Here is a 24,112-nt window from a genome sequence, read left to right on the forward strand (position 1 = left end):
TCAAAACGTTCACAAGTTATTATCTTCGCTTTCTCTTTTGTAAACTAAACAACGCAGATTCTTTCAAGCCATTTACACGAATGCTCCGTCCTGTTAATGTTATTAACTAGCTGATAACCGGGTATTTATTTATAGGAGGAGAATGTCCGGCCCAAACGTAATTTCTAATGTTGGTTTTTCTCCCTTACAAGAGGGAGCCCCCTGGTGGAGTACTGTGAAGCCGTTACCATGGCAACTCCACTGTGCTGTACAGTAGAAGTCATTTTAAGGCACAACAGGCTGTATCTTAACAGAACACACACCCAGAAGGGTGTTAGGGGTGTCTTACCACCACAGTATTTTTTTTCCAGAGAGTAAGTCATCTGTGTATCAAATTTGATTGAAATTGCTCGAGGCGTTCCAGAGTTATACTGGAACACACACACACACACACACACACACAGCCATTTTCATATATTTAGATAATCATTAAAACTTTTCACTGGAATAGTTGAGCAACATTTAACGTTTTATTTCAGAATACCAGCCAAGATGCTACTGGAATGCTTTTGAAAGCTATGAATTTCACTGCTTCCCTCCTAACTGATTCACCTATGGATTTTTCTTCATCCTGCTGCACTCTAATTAAAATTAAAGTTGTGCACCAGATGGAAGCGAAGAGGTAATTTGGGGTAGTTTTCTTTTGTTTGGATGGGTCGGGCTCAGTTCAAACCCTTCTTTGGAACTCCAGGCCTTTGGAAAACCATCCCTTGCTTACGTGAGGAAGCTGTGAAGCCCAGGAACCAAGAAGTCTAGGCAGTCCAAATGAATGTAGTCCTCGACTTACAACGGTTTGCTTCGTGACCGTTTGAAGTTCAACAACACTGAAAAAAAGACCATTTTTCACACTGTAGTATCCCCCTGGTCACATGATCCAAATCCGGACGCTTGACAACTGACTCACGTTTATGACAAGTGCAGCGTCCCCGGTGTGTGTGTGTGTGTGTGTGTGTGTGTGTGACGTGATCCCTTTTGCGAGACCTTCTGACAAGCCAAGTCAAGGGGCAAATCAGATTCCCTGAACTGCCAGTCTACTAACTTAACCGCTGCAGTGATTCGCTTAACGAGTGAGGCAAGAAAAGTCGTACAATGGGGCAAAACTCACTTCACAAATGTCTCCCTTGGGGACATAAATGTTGGGCTCAATTGTGGTCGTACGTTGAGGACTATCTGTATAAGGATTTCTTGCAAGCTGAAGCTCTCTACAAGAATCTGAACTACTAACAGTCAAAGCAAATTGGCGGCAGAAGCTCTCTACAAGAATCTGAACTACTAACAGTCAAAGCAAATTGGCGGCAGAAAAAAGTCAAGGGAATTCAAGGTGAGCTGGACTCAGATCTCTTGTGGGCACGAAGAGACTTAAGACCGATGATACCTTTGATTCCTCCCTCGGGCTCAGCCTGTTCGTCTCCTTGCATTCACTCCAATTCCCACAAGGCTATATCCAAATCAAGGTTATACTAATGAGTAAACCACAATTAGTGCTCCCAGTCATCATAATTTAGGAAAAGTCCTGGATTCCTGGAAGACAAAGCCTCAGTTTCACATTCCTTCTACTCCATGGGTGCCTCCATGTGCAACTGCGCTTCAGGTTACATGAGATTGTTAATGAGTAATAAAGATGGTTTGTATTTTGGGAACATGGGTCGGTGTTTATTATTGGGGACATCGGGGTCAGACAAATGGGTGTAATTATGACATCTACACCCTGAAGCTGTAGTCTCTCCCTAAAAGCAGGCGTGTCAAACTGGATTTCTTTATGAGCCAGATCAGCATTGTAGTTGTCCATGGGTTGGGCTGGGCGAGGGGGGGGGGAGAGAGAGAGGAGGGAGGATGAGAGGGAGAATGGGGGATAGAGAGGGAGATAGTGAAAAAGACAGAGATGAGAGAAAGAGAAAGATGAGGGGGAGACGGAGATAAAGAAAAAGAGAAAGATGAGAGAAAGGAAGAGATGAGAGAGAGGGAGATAGACAGAGAGGAGGAAAGAGAGATGAGAGGGAGGGAGAGGGAGATGAGAGAGGGAGAGGGAGGGATGGAGGGAGGGAGATACTTATTTCCCATAGAAAACAGGGGGAGCAGAGGTGGGTTCTTATTGGTGTGGCCCGGTTTGGCCAAGTAGGTAGTAACTCGGCCAGTCACGCACCCAAACCGGTTCTATTAACGGTGCCGTAAGCACTGCCATCTTGTTTTTTTGCTTCTGCGCACACACAGAAGCATTTTTTTTACTTCTGCGTGTCCCTGAGTAAATCGGCAATAACAGAAGCCAGAATCCACCCCTGAGGGGGAGCCACAAAACCTGGGTAGTAGTGGTGGGATTCAGCCGGTTCGCACCTATCTGGGAGAACCAGTTGTTAACTTTCTAAGCAGTTCGGAGAACCGGTTGTTGCAGGAAATATCCTTTTGATTTTTTCCCACTTTACAGGGCTAATCCTGTAAGGAAGGCAGGAAGGAAACATTCTGGTGTTGTTTCTAGCCTAATCCCTATTGCCCTGCTTACAGAAACTGCCTCTCCGGTTAACCCTTGCTACATTGTAACAGCTAAGGCGAAGCGCCCATCGACCTGAGTGACCTTGAGTTGGCCACGCCCACCCAGTCACATGACCACCGAGCCCCACCTACCTAGGTGGTCATTAGGGCAGAGAACAGGTTGTTAAATTATTTGAATCCCACCACTGCTGGGTAGGCATGGATAAGGGTGTGTGTGTGTCATGTGACTAGCTGGGAGTGAGTGATGTTGATTTGGCTGCGCCCACCCAGGTTTTGTGGCTCCCGATGTTTTGTTCTCTGTGGGAAACGAGCCCAAGTGGCTCTTTTGAATGTTTAAGATTGCAGACCCATGGACTCGGCCACAATCAGATAAGAGGCAGCTACATTTGCTCATTTGTGCCTCAAGTGAGAAATCCGGATGGATTTGTTCGACGGTCTATTTCCTTTCTGAGTTCCCTTCTTAGTCTCAAGAGTCTTCTCCAACCCCAAAGTTCAAAGGCTGATCAATACTCTATCTGTTCAGGGCTGCTTCCATCAGTAACCAAGAAAGAAACCACTCAACTCCAAATTGCAGAATTAAGAGTCCTTTTACTGGTTATGAATAGATAGCAGCTAGGCAAAGCAAGATCTGAGGCAAAAGCGTGGGTAATCATAGATATCAATATATGACCCAACCCCCTCCCCTTGGTAACCCTCATTCCACTGTCCAATCCAGAGGTGGGTTCCTACCAGTTCGCACCTATTCGGTAGAACCGGTTCGTCAAATCTACCGAACCGGTTAGAAGAGGTTCCACCAGTGGACCCGGAAAGCAGGCCACACCTACAGAAGAGGTTCCAAAAATTTTTGAAACCCACCACTGGTCCTTGGATATGATTATTCTACACTATCATGCTCATATTTATAAAACTCAGTGCCTCTGTGAAAGGTAAGGATGACTACTGCGTTTGTGGTGCAATCAGAACATTGCGTGTGTTGAAGTTGTTTTAACGCAAACCAAAGACGCCTTTTAAAAAACAAGTTTGCATCCTATTCTTATGCATGCCAGTGCTGTGTGTGAGGTAATTTAAGGTGGTTCTGACAAGTGTCGTCGGCATCTTCATATCCGGTCACATGGGCGGCAAGCCACTCCCATCCGGTCACATGGGCGGCAAGCCACTCCCACAAAGAAGGCCACACCCACAGAGTAGGTTTGAACAATTTTTGAAACCCACCGCTGGTCCAATCCAAACACCCCACAGGTGTCATGTGGGAGACACCTTCAAAAACCATCATCAGGTTGGTATGCCGGACAGTTGGCCTTGGCGGCAAATCCTCTATCTGCAACATGCACAGTAGATGGTGAGAACAACTCCAGCACTAAACAATTCCCCACCCAAATACCATGCCCCCCCCCACTCCCCGTTTCAATGGCAGCCGAAAAGCAAGCAGCAAAAAAGAGGGTGACACTATCTATCCTGCTTTTTCACAATCCATATAGGCTCCATTCGTCCATCTCGCTAAGTTACACCTGTAACCAGGTTTGGGAAGTTCTGCAAATGCTTGTCCTTTATCTAACCGTTTAACATGAGTGACACAGTTTATATAGATATAAAATCACAGGGATTTTGATGAGAGCCGAAGAGTAGTTTGAAGACCTGCATTAGTCAGATTTGAGCTGCAAAACCTCAGGTGGCCACTAGAGGGCAGAAAGGATTCACAGATAACTTGAATTTTACTGCCATCTAAGTTAATTTTGGCAGGACTCAAAAGATACATCCGTCCTTTAAAAAGACTGCGTAAAAAACACCCCAAAACCCTAGCAACAAAAATCAGCAGTCAGTAAGCAAATTTTATATAATATATAAATAAAGCAAGCAAGATAAATATTTTATTAAAAGAGCCCGATTCATTTTGCCAGAGGCAGAGCGTGGCTACGCCAGGGGTGTCAAACTCGATTTCATTGAGGACCGCATCAGGGTTGTGTTTGACCTCGGGGGATGGGGGCGTGGCCAGGGGGCGTGGCCAGCATGATATCATTTGTGTCAGGGGCACCTTTGGTGGCCCAAGCACTCCTGGGCCCTGTTTTCAGTCCGCGGTGCTTCTGCCAGTGAAAATGTAACTGTAATTGTAATTGTAATTATAATTTAATAAATTTATATGCCGCCCAATCCCGTACGACTCCGGGCGGCTTACAAAAACAAGACTAAAAGATAAAAAGTTAAAATAGAAAGAGAGGAAAACAATTTTAAAAGCAACGCACCATACACTCAATCTTGGTGGGGCCGGAACCTCGTTCGTGTGGTCAACAGCCATGTTTTAGTGGCTTTTCAGAAGGCCGAGAGAGTGGGAAGGGTCCAGATCTCTACAGGTAGATCGTTCCACAGGGCCGGAGCAGCTACAGAGAAGGCCATCCCCCGAGGGGTCGCAAGCCGGCATTGTCCGGTCGACGGCACCCGGAGAAAGGCCGACCTGTGAGAGCTTAAAATGGAGCTTGTGAGGGCCACATACAGCTATCCCAGGCTCCGTTTTCAGCCAAGACAGCCTCCTGCAGCCCTCTGCCAGTAAAAACAGAGCTTGGGGGAGGGAGGAAACACATGTTCCCCCCCTCGAACTTCCTTTTCACTGTCAGAGGTCTGCAGGAGGCCGTTGGGGCTGAAAGCAGTGCCTGGGACACGGCTGAATGGGGCCCTCACGAGCTCCACTTTCAGTGGCAGAGGAACCTTGGGGTGGACCTCGGGTTTCCAGGGCAGTCCTGCGGGCCGGATCTAAGCACCCCACAGGCCACATCCGGCCTGCTGTCCTTGAATTTGACACCCTTTGGCTATCAAACTGCAGCTCTGGAGCCGCATGTGGCTCTTTCCTCCCTCTGCTGCAGCTCCGTCACCAGTCGGCACCACAATTTTGAGAGGAGCTTCCGGTGGGTGGGGGAGAGAAGCACAGTCCGCCAGGAGAAGAATTGAACAGGGGGCTTCCAGTTAGGACCTTTGTGGCTTCCGGTGTTTTCTTTTCTGTAGGAAACGGGTCCAAATGGCTCTTTGAGTGTTTACGTTTGCTGACCCCTGGGCTAGACTGATGGAGGATATAAACAGGAAGACCGAGTAGTTATGCAAAGGCAGTTTTGAGCGGCAGATTGGTCTCACCTACAACAGAAAGTTTCAAGCAACTTCAAAAGCTCTCAAAGATTAAGCTGGGTTTGAGCCCATCGGAGTCATTCCTTATTTCCTCGCAATGGTCCATTTAATTCCATTTTTTGTGGAAAATGGGTGCTTTGCCCCTTTATTGTACGGGGTGCCTTATATCGGGAAATGCCCACCAGTTCTGCATCTTAGCAATATGGAATAGGGTTGGAAGCAGTGGTGGGTTCTGGGTGGTACACCCCAGTACGTGTGTACCAGTGGCTGTTGGGAGCAGTGGCCACTGTACCGGAATGGTGTTTCGGTGGGCCCACCTGCCCACCCATGTTCCTTATCTGTTTTTAAGCCAACTGGGCCATTTGCGCATGTACATGTAGCGTACGGTGCCTGCGCGACCTCCGCCGAGCAGCTGGAGTGTCGCAGGGCGGTGGTGTGCGCATGTGTGCGCAGCACTGTGCCCGAGGTGGATGTCCGGCCCTGTCGCAGCATACCAGTTGCGACGGGATCCAGAACTCACCACTGGTTGGAAGAGACCTTGGAGGTCTTCTAGCCCAACTCCCTGCTCAAGCAGGAGATCCTATACCATTTTGGATAAATGGCTGTCCAACCTTCCATGATGGAGTAGCCACAACTTCTGAAGGCAAGCCATTCCTAGAGTAATTGTCCTCACTGTTAGGAGGTTTCTCTTTAATTCTAGTTGGGTCTCTCTGTAATGATCTTCTACCCACTTACTCCTTTTCCTTCCTACAGGTTCTTTGGAGAATAGACTCCTTCTCCTGCCTTCTTTAATTCAATTCCATCCTTGGTTGACCCTTCAGCCAATGACATGACTTTCTTTGGGGGCGGGAGGAGGTCCTTGGTGCTCTCCCGAGCTTGTTTTCTTGCAAACGCAGGGGGTTGGACTAGAAGACCTCCAAGGTCCAAATGCTTGCTTGGTTGAAATTAGTTTAATGCGTTTCATGTTTACTGAATAAAGTATATAATAATAATAAAGCTGACCAAAAACTAACTTGGAACTGGTTAAGATCAGGAGTACTGAAAAAAGAAACAGAAGACTTTATTTTGGCAGCTTGGTTGATACCTAGAATACTGGCATCAACCTGTATCAACCATTAGGACCAGTCAATAGTATTTGTGATGGGCTTTAGAAGGGTCAGTTGACTTGAGTTTCATGTTTAGTGAATAAAGTGTAGTAGTAGTAGTAGTAGTGGTGGTGGTGGTGGTGGTGGTGGTGGTGGTGGTGGTGTACTTGGTTGATACTTAGGACTCTGGCAGCAACCCGTATCAAGCATTAGCATCAGTCAATGGTATTTGTGATGGGCTTTAGAAGGGTCAGTTGACTTGAGTTTCATGTTTAGTGAATAAAATATAGTAGTAGTAGTAGTAGTAGTAGTAGTAGTAGTAGTAGTAGTGTACTTGGTTGATACTTAGGACCCTGGCAGCAACCCGTATCAAGCATTAGCATCAGTCAATGGTATTTGTGTTTTGAATGTTCAGTTGACTTGAGTTTCATGTTTAGTGAATAAAGTATGTAGTAGTAGTAGTAGTAGTAGTAGTAGTGTACTTGGATTATACTTAGGACCCTGGCAGCAACCTGTATCAAGCATTAGCATCAGTCAATGGTATTTGTGTTTTGAATGTTCAGTTGACTTGAGTTTCATGTTTAGTGAATAAAGTATGTAGTAGTAGTAGTAGTAGTAGTAGTAGTAGTAGTAGTAGTAGTAGTAGTAGTAGTAGTAGTGGTGGTGTACTTGGATTATACTTAGGACCCTGGCAGCAACCTGTATCAAGCATTAGCATCAGTCATTGGTATTTGTGATGCATTTTTGAATGTTCAGTTGACCGAGTTTCATGTTTACTGAATAAAGTATATAATAATACTAATGCCAAACTCAGTCTGAACATCTGGCTGACTGCAATGATCAACAACACTATTACTGTACTACTACCACGACACTACTACCACGACACCACCACCACCACCACCACCACCACCACCACCACCAGTAGTAGTAGTAGTAGTAGTAGTAGTAGTAGTAGTAGTAGTAGTAGTAGTAGTAGTAGTAATAAGCATAAGCATAATTCCGGGATTTGCTCCCTCTCGGCGCGCAGCTGCTTCCCCCTCTACCAGCATCAGACTCGGTCCCGCCCCTCCAGGCTCCCCTGAAGGACGCGCGGCGCGTCCAATAGGAAACGGCTTCCTCGCCTAAGGCGCCTGCCGGAGTCCGGCGCTGCTGCAGCTGCTCGGCAAGAAGTGAAAGTAGCGCTTGAAACGCGCCCGCCGCCGCCCCGGGTCCTAAAGCCCGCCGGGAGACGACGAGGGGAGCGCCTTCCCCTGCAGCCGCCTGGCCGTCCGGGCGGCGCTTTCCGGGCGATGCTTTGCAAGCTGAGCGCTCGCTTCGACCCTTCCCGGGACGTGGGACCTTGGCTTTCGGAGCGGCCGGGCCGAGAGGGCAGCGCAGGTGAGCCCCGGGCTTTGGCATAGTTGACCTAGGGTGCAGGCAGTTGGAGCAGCCCCGTGGGCGCCAGCTGAGCCCCTCCGAAGCCCTTTGCCTTGATGCGGGCGTGGGGGGAACCCACCGGGATCCCGCGGGGCTCTGCAAAACGGGGGATCCAGGGAGCGACCAGGGAAATCCCTTCCCTTGCTCGGGTTTCTTCGCTCAAAAGTTGGAGAAACCGAATCACGCAGTGACTAACTCGCACAAGGAAGAAAAGCAACTTATTTTTCTCCTCCAACTTCGCGCTTTGCCTTAAAGAGAGGAATAGTCCAGGTGGGTCCTCGCTTTACGACCACAGCTGGGCCCAGAATTGATGTTGCTGTGAGGAAACTCGTATTGAGTAAGTTTGTTTTGCTCCATTTTACGACTTTTCTGGCCACGGCGGTTAAGTGAATCCCAGCGTTTGTTAAATGAGTAGCGCGGTTGTTAAGTGAACCTGGCTCTCCCCACCCCGCGTGGAGATCACAAAAGCGACCACCGTCACAAATAGGAACCGCTTGCCAAGCGTCTGAATTTTGATCTTCCGTCCAAAGGTATATCGCATGGCCGTGGGGGATGCTGCAGCTGTCGTAAGTGTGAAAAACGGTCATAAGTCATCTTTTCTTGTTCAGTGCAGTCACTAAATGAACTGTTGTAAGTCGAGGGCTACCTAACACTAATTCCATTCTCATGAACCAACCTATTTCAAAACGTAACCTACAAGTAGTAACTTTTTGCATTCCTCATACCTTCGGAAATTGACTACATATTTCCATCACAGGCAGTTCATCGTAATTGTAGGGAGCTTACCACTAAAATTGAGCGCAGAGTTTATGTTGCTAAGTGAGACAGTTGTTAAGTGAGTTTTGCCCCATTTTAAGAACTTCCTTGCTGCGGTGGTTAAGTGGACTCACAGCAGGTTTTTTTTTTAACTCTCTCCGCCTTTAATACAGTTGTTAAATTAGGACCATTTATAATAATTAACTACAAATATAATGTCACTTACATATATAACTGTCTATAGAAAATTGATATTAATGGTTGGATTTAACCAGTGAATTATATTACATTACTGTTGTTAATTATCAGATTTTTTTTTAAATAAAGGTGGAATAGGAGAAAGGAAAGACTGAAAACTTATGGTATTGTGGAATAATTGTTTTCAAAAAGCTAAAGATGTCAAACACCTCCACATTTACCAAAACTGTAAAGAAAACCCCGATAGCTTCTCCAGCAGGACAGAAATCAACAACAGACATGTGGAGCAGTGAAAAAACAGGATCTGCACCAACCCAAGGCTTTAACAAAGTTAATCATTGCCATTTCTCCTTGAAATTAAAGGACATTTAAACAGCGCTTGATTCTTGGCAAGGATCTTATCTCAGCCATTGAACATGAATGAAGATCGGTGCCAAGAAAGATGGATACTTTGTCCACATATCTGATTGGAACGACCTTAAAAAATAATAACAATAACAAAAGCGCTAATTGATTTGCTATTGAAACTTCCTGAAAAGGTGGCATGTTAGCTAATGGCGTAATAATTGAAAAAGAAAGGTTAAAACAGCTAGACCTGAAAAGCGAGACAGCAGGAAATCATTATTCATTCCTACTTCCTACTAACCATCGATCTCACGTAGCCCGGCCCTCCTCCTCTAGAAATGTCACAACTTGACATTTTGTGTATTTGCAGTTTTTCTTCCCAGGCATGGGGGGAAACCACACTTAGATATTACTCGGCATTTACTTGTGATTGAACTTCGAATTTCTACCAGGCAAACATCAAAAGTTAAAAGTTCGAGCCCTTTGCAAACAGTTTCCCGCAAAGTAGAAAAATAGGAACCACCTTTGGTGGGAAGGTATTCCGTGCACCTTCGGCATTGAGTCATGCTAACCACATGATCACGGGGACGTCTTCGGCCAGCGCTGGCTCTTCGGATTGGAAACAGGGATGAGCACTCTAACCCTGGAGTAGGGAACGAGTAGCACATATGTGCGAGGGGAACCTTTACCTCTATTTATATTTCTTTGCACAGATTAAATTGTAGTTGCAACCATTCTTCTGAAGTCTATAAGAAGTCTTATGTACTTAGAACACACCTGGGTGTGGCATTCCAGAAATCGGGCCACGTAAATAAGCAAAGCCCTCATCCGTGGGATGCAAGCAGCACGTAAAACCACGCCCTGTCCGGTCCATGGAAAAACATCTCCACGGAACTGGTCCATGGCGCCCAAAATGTTTGTGGGGCTTAGCAGAATTTAAAAAGGATATTCTGCTTTATTCAAAACACTAAAAAAAAAAAAAATCAGAACCCTTGACGTATAAGATTCTTCAAATAAATTCAGCAGATTTTTTAAATTATTTTTCTCTTCTACACCTTACAGTCATTACATCAACATTGTTATGTCATCATACCTGTACATGTATATAATATTTCGCTTCTATATTTACACGCTTTATACACAGTTCTATATATATATTTATGTATATTGTTTTTTGGCTTAATTAATTTTATTCTTGTTTTGCAGCCATTTGTACCAATTGTTCCAAATTTCATAATATTCCGACTCTTCTTTATCTTTTAATTTCAGTGTTAATTTCTGCACAATCCAAAGGTTTTTTTTAATCACTAATTCGTCCGAGGGGGGTATTATTTTGTTTCCAGCATTGGGCAAATGCTATTCTAGCTGTAGTTAGCAGATGTGTTAATATGTACTTAATTTTCTTTGTATATTTCCCTTTGATTATTCCCAGTAGAAAGATTTCGGGTTTGTATTTTATCTGTTCTCCTGTAATTTCTTGCACCCATTTCCAAATTTTTGTCCAATATTTTTGTGTTTCCGGGCACAAACGTATAAGATTCTTCAAATAAATTCATGTGATAGATCAACTCCTTCCTACGGATAAGTTCTGAAGTTTATCTTTCACTGTTCTAAAAGTTAATAATATCCATGTGATGTTAAGATGCAGCCAGCTAAGAGACGCAACCCTCAAACAGTTGCCCTATTCATGAGGAAGAGGTTTCACTCCCTAATCAAGCCACTGAAAAGAGCTGGGAAAAGTTATTTTTACTGGGTTCAAATGGACTGCAGACATGATCTGTGTCGGGGCGCAAAGAACCAGGAGCATTCGTTGCGTTCAAAGCATAGCAAGAGTTTTCTTACAGGTAGTCCTCCACTTACAACAGTTCATTTAGTGACTGTTTGAAAGTTACAACTGAAAAAAGTGACCGTTTTTCACACTCGCGACTGTTGGGGCGTCCCCCTTGGTCACGTGATGCTTGGCAACTGGTTCATAGTTATGACGGTCGCAGTGTCCCGGGATCATGCGATCCGCTTTCGTGACCTTCTGACAATGGGGAAGCCAGATTCACTTAACAACTGTGTTAGTAACTTAACCACTGCAGTGATTCACTTAACAACCGTATTAGTAACTTAACCACTGCAGTGATTCACTTAACAACCGTGTTAGTAACTTAACCACTGCAGTGATTCACTTAACAGCCGTGTTAGTAACTTAACCACTGCGGTGATTCACTTAACAACCGTGTTAGTAACTTAACCACTGCGGTGATTCACTTAACAATCGTGTTAGTAACTTAACCACTGCAGTGATTCACTTAACAACCGTGTTAGTAACTTAACCACTGCAGTGATTCATAACAACCATGGCAAGAAAAATTGTAAAGTTGGGGAAAACTCACTTAGCAACCGTCTCACTTAGAAACATAAATTTTGGGCTCAATTGTGGTCGTAGATCGAGGACTACCTGCATTGCTACCTATGCAGAAGAATCTGGTGAACTGATGGTCAAAGCTAAATTGGCACTAGATAAGAATTCATGGAGGAGCTGAATTTTGGTCCCTTGTGGCTACGCAATGATTCCCAACTGATGACACCTTTAACCCCGCCTTCCAACTCAGCTTGCTCAAGTCTTAATATCATGTTTGCGTATTCTTTTCAGAAATTGGCTTTCCTTTAGAGTTGGACTGAATGAGTTTAGAAATGCATTCATGCTTGCCTTTTTTAGATGCTGGGGGAAATCATTCGGAAACACTGCATATAATAAATGTGGAAAGAAATGGAAATGTTCTTTATACTTGGAAGGTAAGACCAATTTGTTTCTTACTTGAGAAAACTGGTGGGGTTTTGACAGAAAAAGTGTTTTCGCGAGGGAGAGTAAATATTTAAAATGTCATTAAAATGTGAATATTTAACGCTCAGCTACTCTCTTTCCAGGGCCCTCAGGAATATACCAATGTTGGATTGTATGATAATGATAATAAAAATAACCAGGTACGCTGTATTTGTCTTCTGTAAGGATTAAATGAAGTTGGATAATGAAATGTTGGCTTTAAACAGGCAGGATTGTTTCCAAGAAAATTGAATCTTTTGCAATGAAATCAACAAGCAAGAGGTTATATAAGTATATACAGCAAAACTATTTAAAAAAATAGCAATACTATCTCTTAGAACCAACAGTTCAGTATAATAACACTCAGCCAATAATATAAAATTTAGCAAACAACCCTGTTATGGGTAGTCCTCGATTTACGACCACAGTCGAGCCTCAGATTTCTGTTGCTAAGTGAGACAGTTGTTAGTGAGTTTTGCCCCATCTTACGACTTTTCTTGCCTCTGTTGTTAAGCGAATCGCTGCAGTTGTTGTTTGTAACCCCGGCTGTTGAGTGCATCTCCTTCCCTGTTGCTTTTGCTCATGAGACGGTCGCAAAAGCAGTCATGTGACCTTGAGATGCAGCAGCAGTCATAAGTACGGATCAGTGACCAAGCATTTGAATTTTGATCGCATGACCACGGGGACGGCGTAACGCTGGTAAGCGTGAAACACGGGCATAAGTCATTTTTTTGGAGTGCTGTTATAACTTTAAATGGCCACTGAATGAATGGTCGCAAATCGAGGACTACCGGTTTAATGGTTAGGGTGCTGGATTAGGAGATGGAGAGGTGGGGGACAGGTTTTAATCCTGCCTTGGGCATGGAAGCCCACTTCCCACACTCCCTCAGCCCAAATCTTATGTCAAATTAAGCTCAGTGCAAAATAAACAGAACTTACGACCAAGCAGGGTGGATAGAAATCAATGTTTTTTTTTTAAATGCAAAAAATTGGATTTTTAAAAATTTAAATCAGATTTTTTTTCATTTTTATCAAATGTATTTTAATAAAATCATGTGAAGTCTTAATATCACTTTATAATGCCTTGGTAAGGCCACACTTAGAACACTGCACTCAGTTTTGGTCCCCACAATGTAGAAAAGATGTGGAGACTCTAGAAAGGGTGCAGAGAAGAGCAACGAAGAGGATTAGGGGACTGGAGATTAAAACATACGAAGAACGGTTGCAGGAACTGGGTATGTCTAGTTTAATGAACAGAAGGACAAGGGGAGACATGATAGCAGTCTTCCAATATCTCAGGGGCTGCCACAAAGAAGAGGGAGTCAAACTATTCTCCAAGGCACCTGAGGGCAGAACAAGAAGCAATGGGTGGAAACTAATTAAAGAGAGAAGCAATTTAGAATTGGGTAGAAATTTCCTGACAGTTGAAACAATTATTCAGTAGAACAACTTGCCTCCATAAGTTGTGAATGCTCCAACACTGGAAGTTTTTAAGAAGAGGTTGGACAGCCATTTGTCTGAAATGGTATAGGGTTTCCTTCCTAGACGGGGGGTTGGACTAGAAGACCTCCAAGGTCTCTTCCAACTCTCTTATTCTATTCTAAAATGCTTTTGGAATAAAAAAATCTATCTAAAGATAGTTTTCTATTTAAGATACATTCGTTTATTCAGCATGAAATGGAGCTTAGTTATGTAGCATGAGGCTGTATATTCCGCAATATTGAGACTGTCGGTGAGTTAGCTCAGGAGGAGCCTCTGTGGGACAGATGGCAATTGTCCTTTAAAAATTTTGATTTAAATCAAGCCTCTTTACTAGTGATTTAAATCGTGATTTAAACCATGATTTCAATCAAATCCACCCTGCAACCAAGTGAGGGAAAAGCCAGGAAAATGGTGGATAATTCAGATGTTGTGGCCCAAAAACCTTCCAAGGACTTCAGTGAGTTGTACTTTGGTGAGTCGTTACTTCCAGAAGAATCACCAAGTCACAAAGCTTGCATTCCCGCGACTGTCAGTCATCCTGCGTCCCCACTTTCTGCTGAATTAAACCCTTATTTTGTTCCTTAGGGTTTGCTGAGCCCCCTTGTTTGATTGATTCGCCGAAAATGCTAAGCTGTCAATTAGGGTTTCACAAAACTCGGTGTCTGAATCAGGGTGGTTTTCGAGTCGATTTAAATCAGATTGATTTAAATCAAATTGATTTAAATCACGATTTCAATCATGATTTAAGTAAAACGGCTTGATTTAAATCAACTCTATTTAAACCATAATATTCAGAATATAAAATAGCAATAGCAAATAGCAATAGCAGTTAGACTTATATACCACTTCATAGGGCTTTCAGGCCTCTCTAAGCGGTTTACAGAGTCAACATATTGCCCCCAACAACAATCCGGGTCCTCATTTTACCCACCTCGGAAGGATGGAAGGCTGAGTCAACCCCGAGCCAGTGAGATTTGAACAGCCGAACTGCAGAACTGCAGTCAGCTGAAGTAGCCTGCAGTGCTGCATTTAACCACTGCGCCACCTCAGCTCTTACTGCCTCATGCTACATAACTAAGTTCCATTTCATGCTGAATAAACAAAATTGTTAAAGGGAAAGGTAAAAGTTCCCTTTGCACACATGTGCTAGTCGTTCCCGACTCTAGGGGGCGGTGTTCATCTCCGTTTCAAAGCCGAAGAGCCAGCGCTGTCCGAAGACGTCTCCGTGGTCATGTGGCCGGCATGACTCAACACCGAAGGCGCACAGAACGCTGTTCCCTTCCCACCAAAGGTGGTCCCTATTTTTCTACCTGCATTTTTACGTGCTTTCGAACTCCTAGGTTGGCGGAAGCTGGGACAAGTAACGGGAGCTCACTCCGTTATGCAGCGCTAGGGATTCGAACCGCCAAACTGCCGACCTTTCTGATCAACAAACTCACCCACTGAGACACCGCGTCCCTATAATGAAATTATTAATGTATCTTAAATAGAAAACTATCTTTAGATAGATTTTTTTTTACTCCAAAAGCATTTTATTAAAATAAATTTGATAAAAATAAAAATCCGATTTAATTTTTTTTAAAAAAATCCGATATTTTTTTTCACTTTAAAAAAAAAATATCATTGATTTTTATCCACCTTGGCCTGAATTGTGCACACCTCCCATTAAGCTAAACCCAAGTGTGATGCATTTGTGGCTTAGCTTAATTTGGGAACCCTGATTTATAATACAGGTTATCTCCCATTTCTTTTTTCAACAGCACTTGTACACTTTCGAAAAAGACCTGTGTGTGATCAGCTGCTCCGTCAATCATGAAAAGACCTTGTTGGGTAAGTCCCCCAGTTTGAGGGATGTTGTATATTGACATGAACCCCCTTGTTGTTGACAGATTTCGTGACAAACGCTCCCTTTTTGCTCTTCTTTCTAATTCAGGCAACTAAATTTTTCTGGTGTTTGGAAATTTGCTGGGGAATAATAGCTTGCTTCTCGAAAGTTAACTTTCCCTTATGTGCGTTTTTGTTAGTTAGATGTGTATTCTATCCTTCAAAATCTCAAAAACCAATTTTATCCATGAGAGCGAGAAAAGGGGAGAGAAAGAGAAATGAAAGAGAGCTGGAGGGAGAGAATGAGAGAGAGGGAAAAAAGAGGAAACAAATCAGAGAGAGAAAAGGGGGGAGAGAAATGAAAGAGCTGGAAGGAGAGAATGAGAGGGAAAAGAGAAGGCAAGAAATCAGAGAGAGAAGGGGAGACAAAGGAAGAGAAAGAAGGAAGGAAAGAAAGAAAGAAAGAAAGAGAGAGAGAGAGAGAGAAACAGACCTTTGACGAAAGCAATGGCAAGCTAGATATATTGTCAAGAAAACTGCAGTTTGCAAAAAGGCACAAATTGGAGGCAACTCTGATTTTTTTTTTAAGGAAATAACAGAGATGGCAAAAAATGCATCTGAAAATAAGATTATTTATAATTTTGGATAATGTTATTATATTGCCAAACACACACACAAAAAATCAAAATATATATGCTATTGCTGTTAGTTCAATTTTGCCAGCTTCTATCAACTTAGAATTCACTATGAAAAGTTTCCCGAGAAGCAATTTCACACAATTAATAACTTTATTTTGGATTTGCTATCATACTCAATGAGAAAGAAAGAAAGGGAAAGGGAAGGAAGGAAATGAAGAAAGAGAAGGAAGGAAGAAAAGGAAGGAAGGAAGGAAAAGGAAAGGAAGAAGAGAGAGGGAGAGGAAAAAGAAAGAAAAACATAAATGAGAGGGAGGGAGGGGAGGAGAGAGAGAGAACGAGAACAAGATCCATTTCTCACAGAAAAACAGAGCGCCATGAAATCTCAGTAGGCGTGGCTGGGGGAAGTCATGTGACTGGGTGGGGGTGGCATTGAGTTGGCCGCGCCCATCCAGGTTTTGTGGCGCCTGGTGTTTTTTTGTGGGAAACGGGTCCAAATGGCTCTTTGAGTTTTTAACCCCTGTTCTATGTTCTGGCTGGCGTCAGCTTTGATGGTTAACTGAGCCTCGGTGGCGCAGTGGTGAGAGTGCAGTACTGCAGGCTACCTCTGCTGACTGCCGGCTGCCTGCAATTTGGCAGTTCGAATCTCACCAGGCTCAAGGTTGACTCAGCCTCCCGTCCTTCCGAGGTGGGTAAAATGAGGACCCAGATTGTTGGGGGCAAGAGGCTGACTCTGTAAGCCGCTTAAGAGAGGGCTGTAAAAGCACTGTAAAGCGGTATATAAGTCTAAATGCTATTGTTGTTCAATATCTTTTTCAATATCTTTTTTTTAAAATAAATATCTTTTATTTTCAATGTCTTTTTTAAAAAATAAAACAGCCATCAGCTTTCTTCAGACAAGACAGGAAGAGAGAAAACTCCTTTTTCAAACAGGTACTTGAATTACCTAAACGCACTTCAACGGACTTCACAAACCACTGAATTATGGATTAATATTCTCTTCTTTGTATTTATTTTTAATCCCAGTTCCTAAATGCCTGGCCTTGCTAATTGAAATTCACCCGCTTAATAATGTGAAAGTTTTAAAGGCGGTGGATAGCTGCATCAGAGTCCAAGTAAGCGATTTTAACTCACCTTTTCCACACAAGAATTGAAATTATTTTGTATGGTAGCACATTGCTAAGAAGCACTCAGTACATTGTAATTTTTTTTAAATTACTAACCCTAATCAGCAGCTTTGTACAGGTAATCCTCGACATACGACAATTCGTTTAGTGACCAAAGTTACAACTGCAAAACGAAAAAAGTGACTCGTCACCATTTTTCACACTTAACGACCATTGTGGCATCCGTAGGGTGACGGGATCAAAATTCAGACGCTTGGCAACTGACTCACGTTTACGACGGTTGCAGTGTCCCGGGGGTCATGTGATTCCCTTTTGTGACCATCTGACAAGCCAGACTCATTTAACGACCATGTTATTAATTTCAGAACTTCGGTGATTCTGGTGGCAAGAGAGGTTGTCAGATGGGCCCAAACTCACTTAACAAATGTCTCACTTAGCAACAGAAATGTTTGGCTCAATTGTGGTTGTAAGTCAAGGACTATTTGTACTACATATGGCTCCCAAATGGGTCTTGTCTTTTAATAATAAAACTCATTCAGGCTTAAAATATTATTACATTTATATTAGTTGCCCCATTTCACAATAAAGTGACTCTAGGCAGCTTGTGATGAAAACAATCATAAAATCAGAATGTTGAAATCTACGATTAAAAGACAACAGGAAGGTTATTAATAACAAGACAGTGGAGAAACTTGATGGTAAAAACAATGCAGCAGTGGTGAAATTCAATTTTTTTACTAGCAGTTTTGTGGGCATGTTTTAGTGGGCGTGGCGTGGTTTGGTGGGCGTGGCAGGGGAAGGGTACTGCAAAATCTCCATTCCCTCCCCACTCTGGGGGCAGTCAGAGGTGGCATTTGCCAGTTCTCCGAACTACTCAAAATGTTCGCTACCGGTTCTCCGAACTACTCAAAATTTCCACTACCGGTTCTCCGAACTACTCAAAATTTCCGCTACCAATTCTCCAAACTACTCAAAATTTCCACTACCAGTTCTCCAAACTACTCAAAATTTCCGCTACCAGTTCTCCGAACTACTCAAAATTTCCGCTACCGGTTCTCCGAATTACTCAAAATTTCCGCTACCGGTTCTCTGAACTACTCAAAATTTCCGCTACCGTTTCTCCGAATTACTCAAAATTTCCATTACCGGTTCTCTGAACTACTCAAATTTTCCGCTATTTGTTCTCCGAACTCAAATTCTCCGAACTACTCAAAATTTCCGCTAACAGTTCTCCGAACTATTCAAATTTTCCACTACCAGTTCTCCAAACTACTCAAAATTTCTGCTACTGGTTCTCCGAACTACTCAAAATTTCTGCTACTGGTTCTCCGAACTACTCAAAATTTCTGCAACTGGCTCTCTGAACTACTCAAAATTTCCGTTACCGGTTCTCTGAACTACTCAAATTTTCCGCTACTTGTTCTCCAAACTACTCAAATTCTCCGAACTACTCAAAATTTCCGCTACCAGTTCTCCGAACAATTCAAATTTTCCGCTACCAGTTCTCCAAACTACTCAAAATTTCTGCTACCAGTTCTTCAGAACCTGCTGGATTTCACCTCTGCGATGCAGGTATCTCCTCATATCATATCCTTGACCTGCTGACCCATTCAAGTTTTAAGAAAGGTCTGGAAGGTTGTCAAAGATGGGGCCAGTCTCACCTTGGCCAGGGCAATGTTCCACAGGGTGGGTGCCATGACCGAAAAGACCCTTCTCTCAAATGAAACTGTGGGGTCCTTGGTGCTCTCTGAGCTTGGGCGTTTCCTTGCAGACATTTCACGACCCAACTAGGTAACGTTATCAATGCTAGTAAGGAGTGGGGTTTCTGGAGAGGAAGGGGAGTGGGAGGAGGACGATGATGACTGGGGTCCTTGGTGTTCTCTGAGCTTGTCTCTTTTTTTGCAGACATTTAATGACTCAACTAGATAACATCATCAGTACTAGTAAGGAGTGGGGTTGAGGAGGAGGAGGAGGAGGAGGAGGAGGAGGAGGAGGAAGGAGAATAAGAGGAGAAGCAGACAAGTATTGTGGGGAACTTTGACGTTCTCTGAGCTTGGCTGTTTTCTTGTAGACTTCTCATGACCCAACTAGGTAAAACCATCAGTGCTAGTAAGGGGTGGGGTTTGCAGAGAAGAAGGGCAGGAGGAGGAGACGACAAGGATTGTGGTGGTCCTTGGTGCTCTCTGAGCTTGTTTCTTTACAGACTTCATCATCGGTGCTAGTAAGGAATGGGGTTGAGGAGGAGGAGAAAGGAGGGAGGAGGAAGGGGAATAAGAAGAGGAGCAGAACAAGGATTGTGGGGGTCCTTGGTGTTCTCTGAACTTGGCTGGCTTCCTGCAGACTTCTCATGACCCAACTAGGTAACAATATCAGTGCTAGTAAGGAGTGAGGTTTCTGAGGAAGAGGAGGAGATGATTGTGGGCGTCTTTGGTGCTCTGTGGGTTTGGTTTATTTCTTGCAGACGTTTCATTACGAAACCAAGTTACATTATCAGCATTGATGCTGTTATCTAGTTTGATAATGAAATGTCTGCAAGAAAACAACCAAACTCAGAGAGCACCAAGGATCCCACAGTCGTCGTCGTCGTCCTCGTCCTCCTCCTCCTCCTCCTCCATCATCATCATCATCATTCCATAAACCCTCCTCCCTTCCAGTACTGATGATGTTACCTAGTTTGGTTAATGAAACATCTGCCAGAAAACAAGCAAGCTCAGAGAGCACCAAGGACCCCACAGTCCTCCTCTTCTCCTCCTTCTCCTTCTCCTCCTTCTTCTCCTTCTCCTTCTTCTTCTTCTTCTTTCTCCTGCTCCTCCTCCTCCATCATTCCACAAACCCTCCTCCCTTCCAGCACTGATGATGCTACCTAGTTGGGTAATGAAACATCTGAAAGAAAACAAGCAAACTCAGAGAGCACCAAGGACCCCACAGTCCTCCCTCTCCCCCCTCCCCCTCTTCCTTTTCCTCCTCCTCTTCCTCCTCCTCCTCCTCTTCTTCTTTCTCCTCCTCAAACCCTTCTCCCTTCTAGCACTGATGATGTTACCTAGTTTGGATAACAAAACATCTATAAGAAAACAAGCAAGCTCAGAGAGCACCAAGGACCCCACAGTCCTCCTCTTCCTCTCCACAAACCCTACTCCCTTCTAGCACTGATGATGCTACCTAGTTGGGTAATGAAACATCTGAAAGAAACCAACCATGCTCAGAGAGCACCAGGGAGCCCACAGTTGAACCTTGAGCTACAAATGCCCTCTTCCATTGGTAGCTGAGATTCTTTGCAGATGGCACCCAAGGAATACCTCTAGCTCCAGACCTGATGGGATGGGCAATTATAATTGGGTGGAGGCAGTCCCCCAAAGAACAAGCAATGTTTATTTTATTTTATATATTTTATATAATATATATATATATATATGTGTGTGTGTGTGTGCCCTCCCCCGGGGGGCAACCAGACGACATTGTCTAGTCGACGGCACCCGGAGAAGGCCCATCCTGTGAGATCTTTTATATATATATATATATATATATATATATATATATATATATATATATATATATATATATATATATATACACATACATACATACATACATACATACATACATACATACATACATATATATATATATATATATATATATATATATATATATATATTTAAAAAAATCTCTGAACAATTCTCTTTTTCAGTTCCTATATCCCCTTACGGAGAAAAAGTCATCGTCGGATAGCTGCCTCTTACTCATTTCAGAAGATAAATGTAAGTGCTTTTAGGTCTACATTTTGATTGCAAGTTCCTTATCAAGTTCTAGGTTTTTTTCCGTAAATAAAAGGCAATAGGACTGCAAGCACACGTACATATCAGAATTACATATTGGAAATGCTGTATGTATGTTGCGTCCCTTGTGTTTTCCACTGTTATTATTCCGAATAACATGGTTTATGAGGAGGAGGACATGGGATGAATTCTTCAAATAACTCTATTCTGCTGAATTAACCAAAATAAATATGCATACAATATAGAGCAGGGGTGTCAAATTCAATATCAGGCCCGCAATCATATTCTTTTTAGGATCTTTGGCCTGCCACACACACACACACTCTCTCTCTTTCTTTACTATGCTGTTTCATTAGTGGGGAATTGGGAGGGGGAAATAGTAAGGAGTAGAATGTGTTGCTGTCAAAATAAAACATTCCTTTCTAGAACGTTTAATGTTGTTTAATAAATTTATATGCCGCCCAATCCCGAAGGACTCCGGGCGGCTTACATAAAAACAATTTAAAAATACTAAAAAAATTTAAAAATAGAAAGACAGGGAAGTTAAAAGACACAACATGCACTCAACCTTAGTGGGGCTGGACCTCATTCAAGAGGTCAACAGCCCCAGGCCTGCCGGAATAGCCAGGTCTTAATAGACTTACGGAAGGCCGAGAGAGTGGGGAGGGTCCAGATCTCAGGGGGTAGATCGTTCCATAGGGCCGGGGCAGCTACAGAGAAGGCCCTCCCCCGGGGGGCAACCAGACGACATTGTCTAGTCGACGGCACCCGGAGAAGGCCCATCCTGTGAGATCTTATCGGACGCTGCAAGGTATGTGGCAGAAGACGGTCTCGTAGATATCCAGGTCCTAAGCCATGTAGGGCTTTAAAGGTGAAGCCCGAGGTCATCCTTTGTCTTTGTACCTCTGCACCTGACCGGAACTAGATGGGTGGAAATGCCAGCGTGGTAGAGGAAGATTGGACCATGTGATGGACTTGTGGGTGTGGGGGGCAAGATCATGAACTTTCAACTGGGTGGAAAACCCAGGAAGCTTTCAGAAAACTGTGATATATGACTTGCGGCCATAAGAGCCAAGGTGGCGCAGTGGTTAAATGCAGCACTGCAGGCTACTGCTAGATCAGCAGGTCAGCGGTTCAAATCTCACCGGCTCAGGGTTGACTCAGCCTTCCATCCTTCCGAGGTGGGTAAAATGAGGACCCAGATTGTTGGGGGCAATATGCTGACTCTCTGTAAACCGCTTAGAGAGGCCTGAAAGGCCTATGAAGCGGTATATAAGTCTACTGCTATTGCTATTGCTATTGCTATAATTGAGCTCAAATTTTTTGTTGCTAAGTGAGACATTTGTTAAGTCAGTCTTGTCCTATTTTACAATCTTTCTTGCCACAGCTGTTAAGTGAATCACTGTAGTTCTTAAGGGAATCCCGCTTCCCCTTTGACTCTCCCAAAATTATATTCTGGCATCAGCTAGAATAGGTCATCTACTGACATGCAAACAATGATAAGTGCAAAGCTTGCATCTGGAATTTGAGTTGATCTAATCCAGGGGTGTCAAACTCAAGGCGTGGGGGCTGGATCCAGCCCGCGGGACGCTTAGATCTGGCGCACGGGGCCACCCTGGAACCAGTAAAGGACTGGCCCGCAGTGCTTCTGCCAGGGAAAATGGAGCCACGTGTAGCTCTCCCGAGTTCCGTTTTCCCTGGCAAAGAGTTGCAGGAGATTGTCGCAGCCGAAAAGAGAGCTCGGGAGCTCATTTTCGCTGGCAGAGCACTCTCCCGACACGGGTGACGTCAAGCAGGCCATGCCCCCCCCCCAGCCCTCCGCAAGATCAAATACTATCCTGATGTGGCCCTCAATGAAATCGAGTTTGACACCTCGATCTAATCCAAGATTTTTGTCGCTACATGTTATTTTCCCTTTGCACAATGTGAAACCATCTACTGCGAACCCTGCATTGGTGACAGGAAGGGCATCCGGCCAATAAACGCTCAGTTCCATTCAGTTGCCCTGACTCCGTCCTGATGCAAGGGATTATTAAAAGACAAAAAAATGTTATTTGCCCTGTCAGGCAAAACCCTTTGAACCCCGAGAGCAGAAATGAATAAATACATATGTACAGATTTTTTAAATAATGTTTTATATACCTGATACCTGTTCCTTTACTTCTGTCATCTAAGCTTGTATTTATGTTTCTTAAGATGCCGAAAAATTGGACATCAAAACTGTCCGAGAAGGAGACAGAGTGGTATGTTTTAATTATCTTCCTTTTGGGCTATTATTATTATTATTTTTTGTGGTTGAAATGAGATTGGGCAGAGTGAAAAAAATATCCAAGTTTTGTTTTAAATGTAGTTTCTTTCATCGTGTAAAAAATAATTACCTAGACAGAAATATCAGCTGGTTTTTGATGAATTAGGATAAGGTATAAGATAAAACTCCTTCCCATCGGAATACAAGTTGCCAGTTGAGAGTTTACCGTAAATCATACAGATTAAATCTAATCCCTGATTTACCACCACAATTGAGCCCAAACTTTATGTTGTTAAGTGAGACATTCGGGTACAAATCTTTTTATTTCCATTTCATTCTATACAATCACATGTTTACTGTGCAACCGAGGCATATAACATTGAGTAATAAACACAGCCCTCGCTTTTATAGAGAATGCCCCCTACAATACAAACCCAATATACCGCCTTAGCCCACCATACACCCTCTTTCATCCCCCTCCAACTTTCATTCTTCCTTCTCTCATACCCCTCTACACCTACTTCCACTCCCCCTCTATCTAACCCTAACCCTATCACTCCCTCTCTTAATCCATTCCCTCCCTTCCTTCTCCTCCTCCTCTCTCTCACTCTCTCTACTCTCCTTCTTCTTTCATTCAGCTCCTCCCTTCGGTATCTCTTACTTTCCGATATATTCAGTTTGTTCTGTTTTGACACTAACATTAATAAAAACCACAGTATACAAGTGCAATCATGCTTTAAAATTTAACACATATTATATTTCCCCCCT

The 24,112-nt window shown here is 43.5% G+C and overlaps 1 protein-coding gene across 1 annotated transcript in view; it reads left to right on the top strand.

Annotated features, from left to right (window-relative positions):
* The first annotated feature begins 7,874 nt into the window (after positions 1-7,874).
* LOC116511714 (gamma-secretase-activating protein-like) overlaps positions 7,875-24,112 on the top strand; it is a 72,653-nt gene continuing 56,415 nt past the window's right edge. The window contains exons 1-8 of the mRNA XM_032221883.1: positions 7,875-8,102; positions 12,148-12,224; positions 12,357-12,413; positions 15,495-15,564; positions 17,073-17,126; positions 17,220-17,308; positions 21,009-21,078; positions 23,293-23,339. Of these exons, the coding sequence (XP_032077774.1) occupies positions 8,015-8,102; positions 12,148-12,224; positions 12,357-12,413; positions 15,495-15,564; positions 17,073-17,126; positions 17,220-17,308; positions 21,009-21,078; positions 23,293-23,339 (552 nt within the window). The 5' untranslated portion in view covers positions 7,875-8,014. The remainder of the gene's footprint in view (positions 8,103-12,147; positions 12,225-12,356; positions 12,414-15,494; positions 15,565-17,072; positions 17,127-17,219; positions 17,309-21,008; positions 21,079-23,292; positions 23,340-24,112) is intronic.

This window comes from Thamnophis elegans, chromosome 7 (genome assembly GCF_009769535.1).
Source record: "Thamnophis elegans isolate rThaEle1 chromosome 7, rThaEle1.pri, whole genome shotgun sequence".
Taxonomy (NCBI): Eukaryota; Metazoa; Chordata; class Lepidosauria; order Squamata; family Colubridae; genus Thamnophis; species Thamnophis elegans.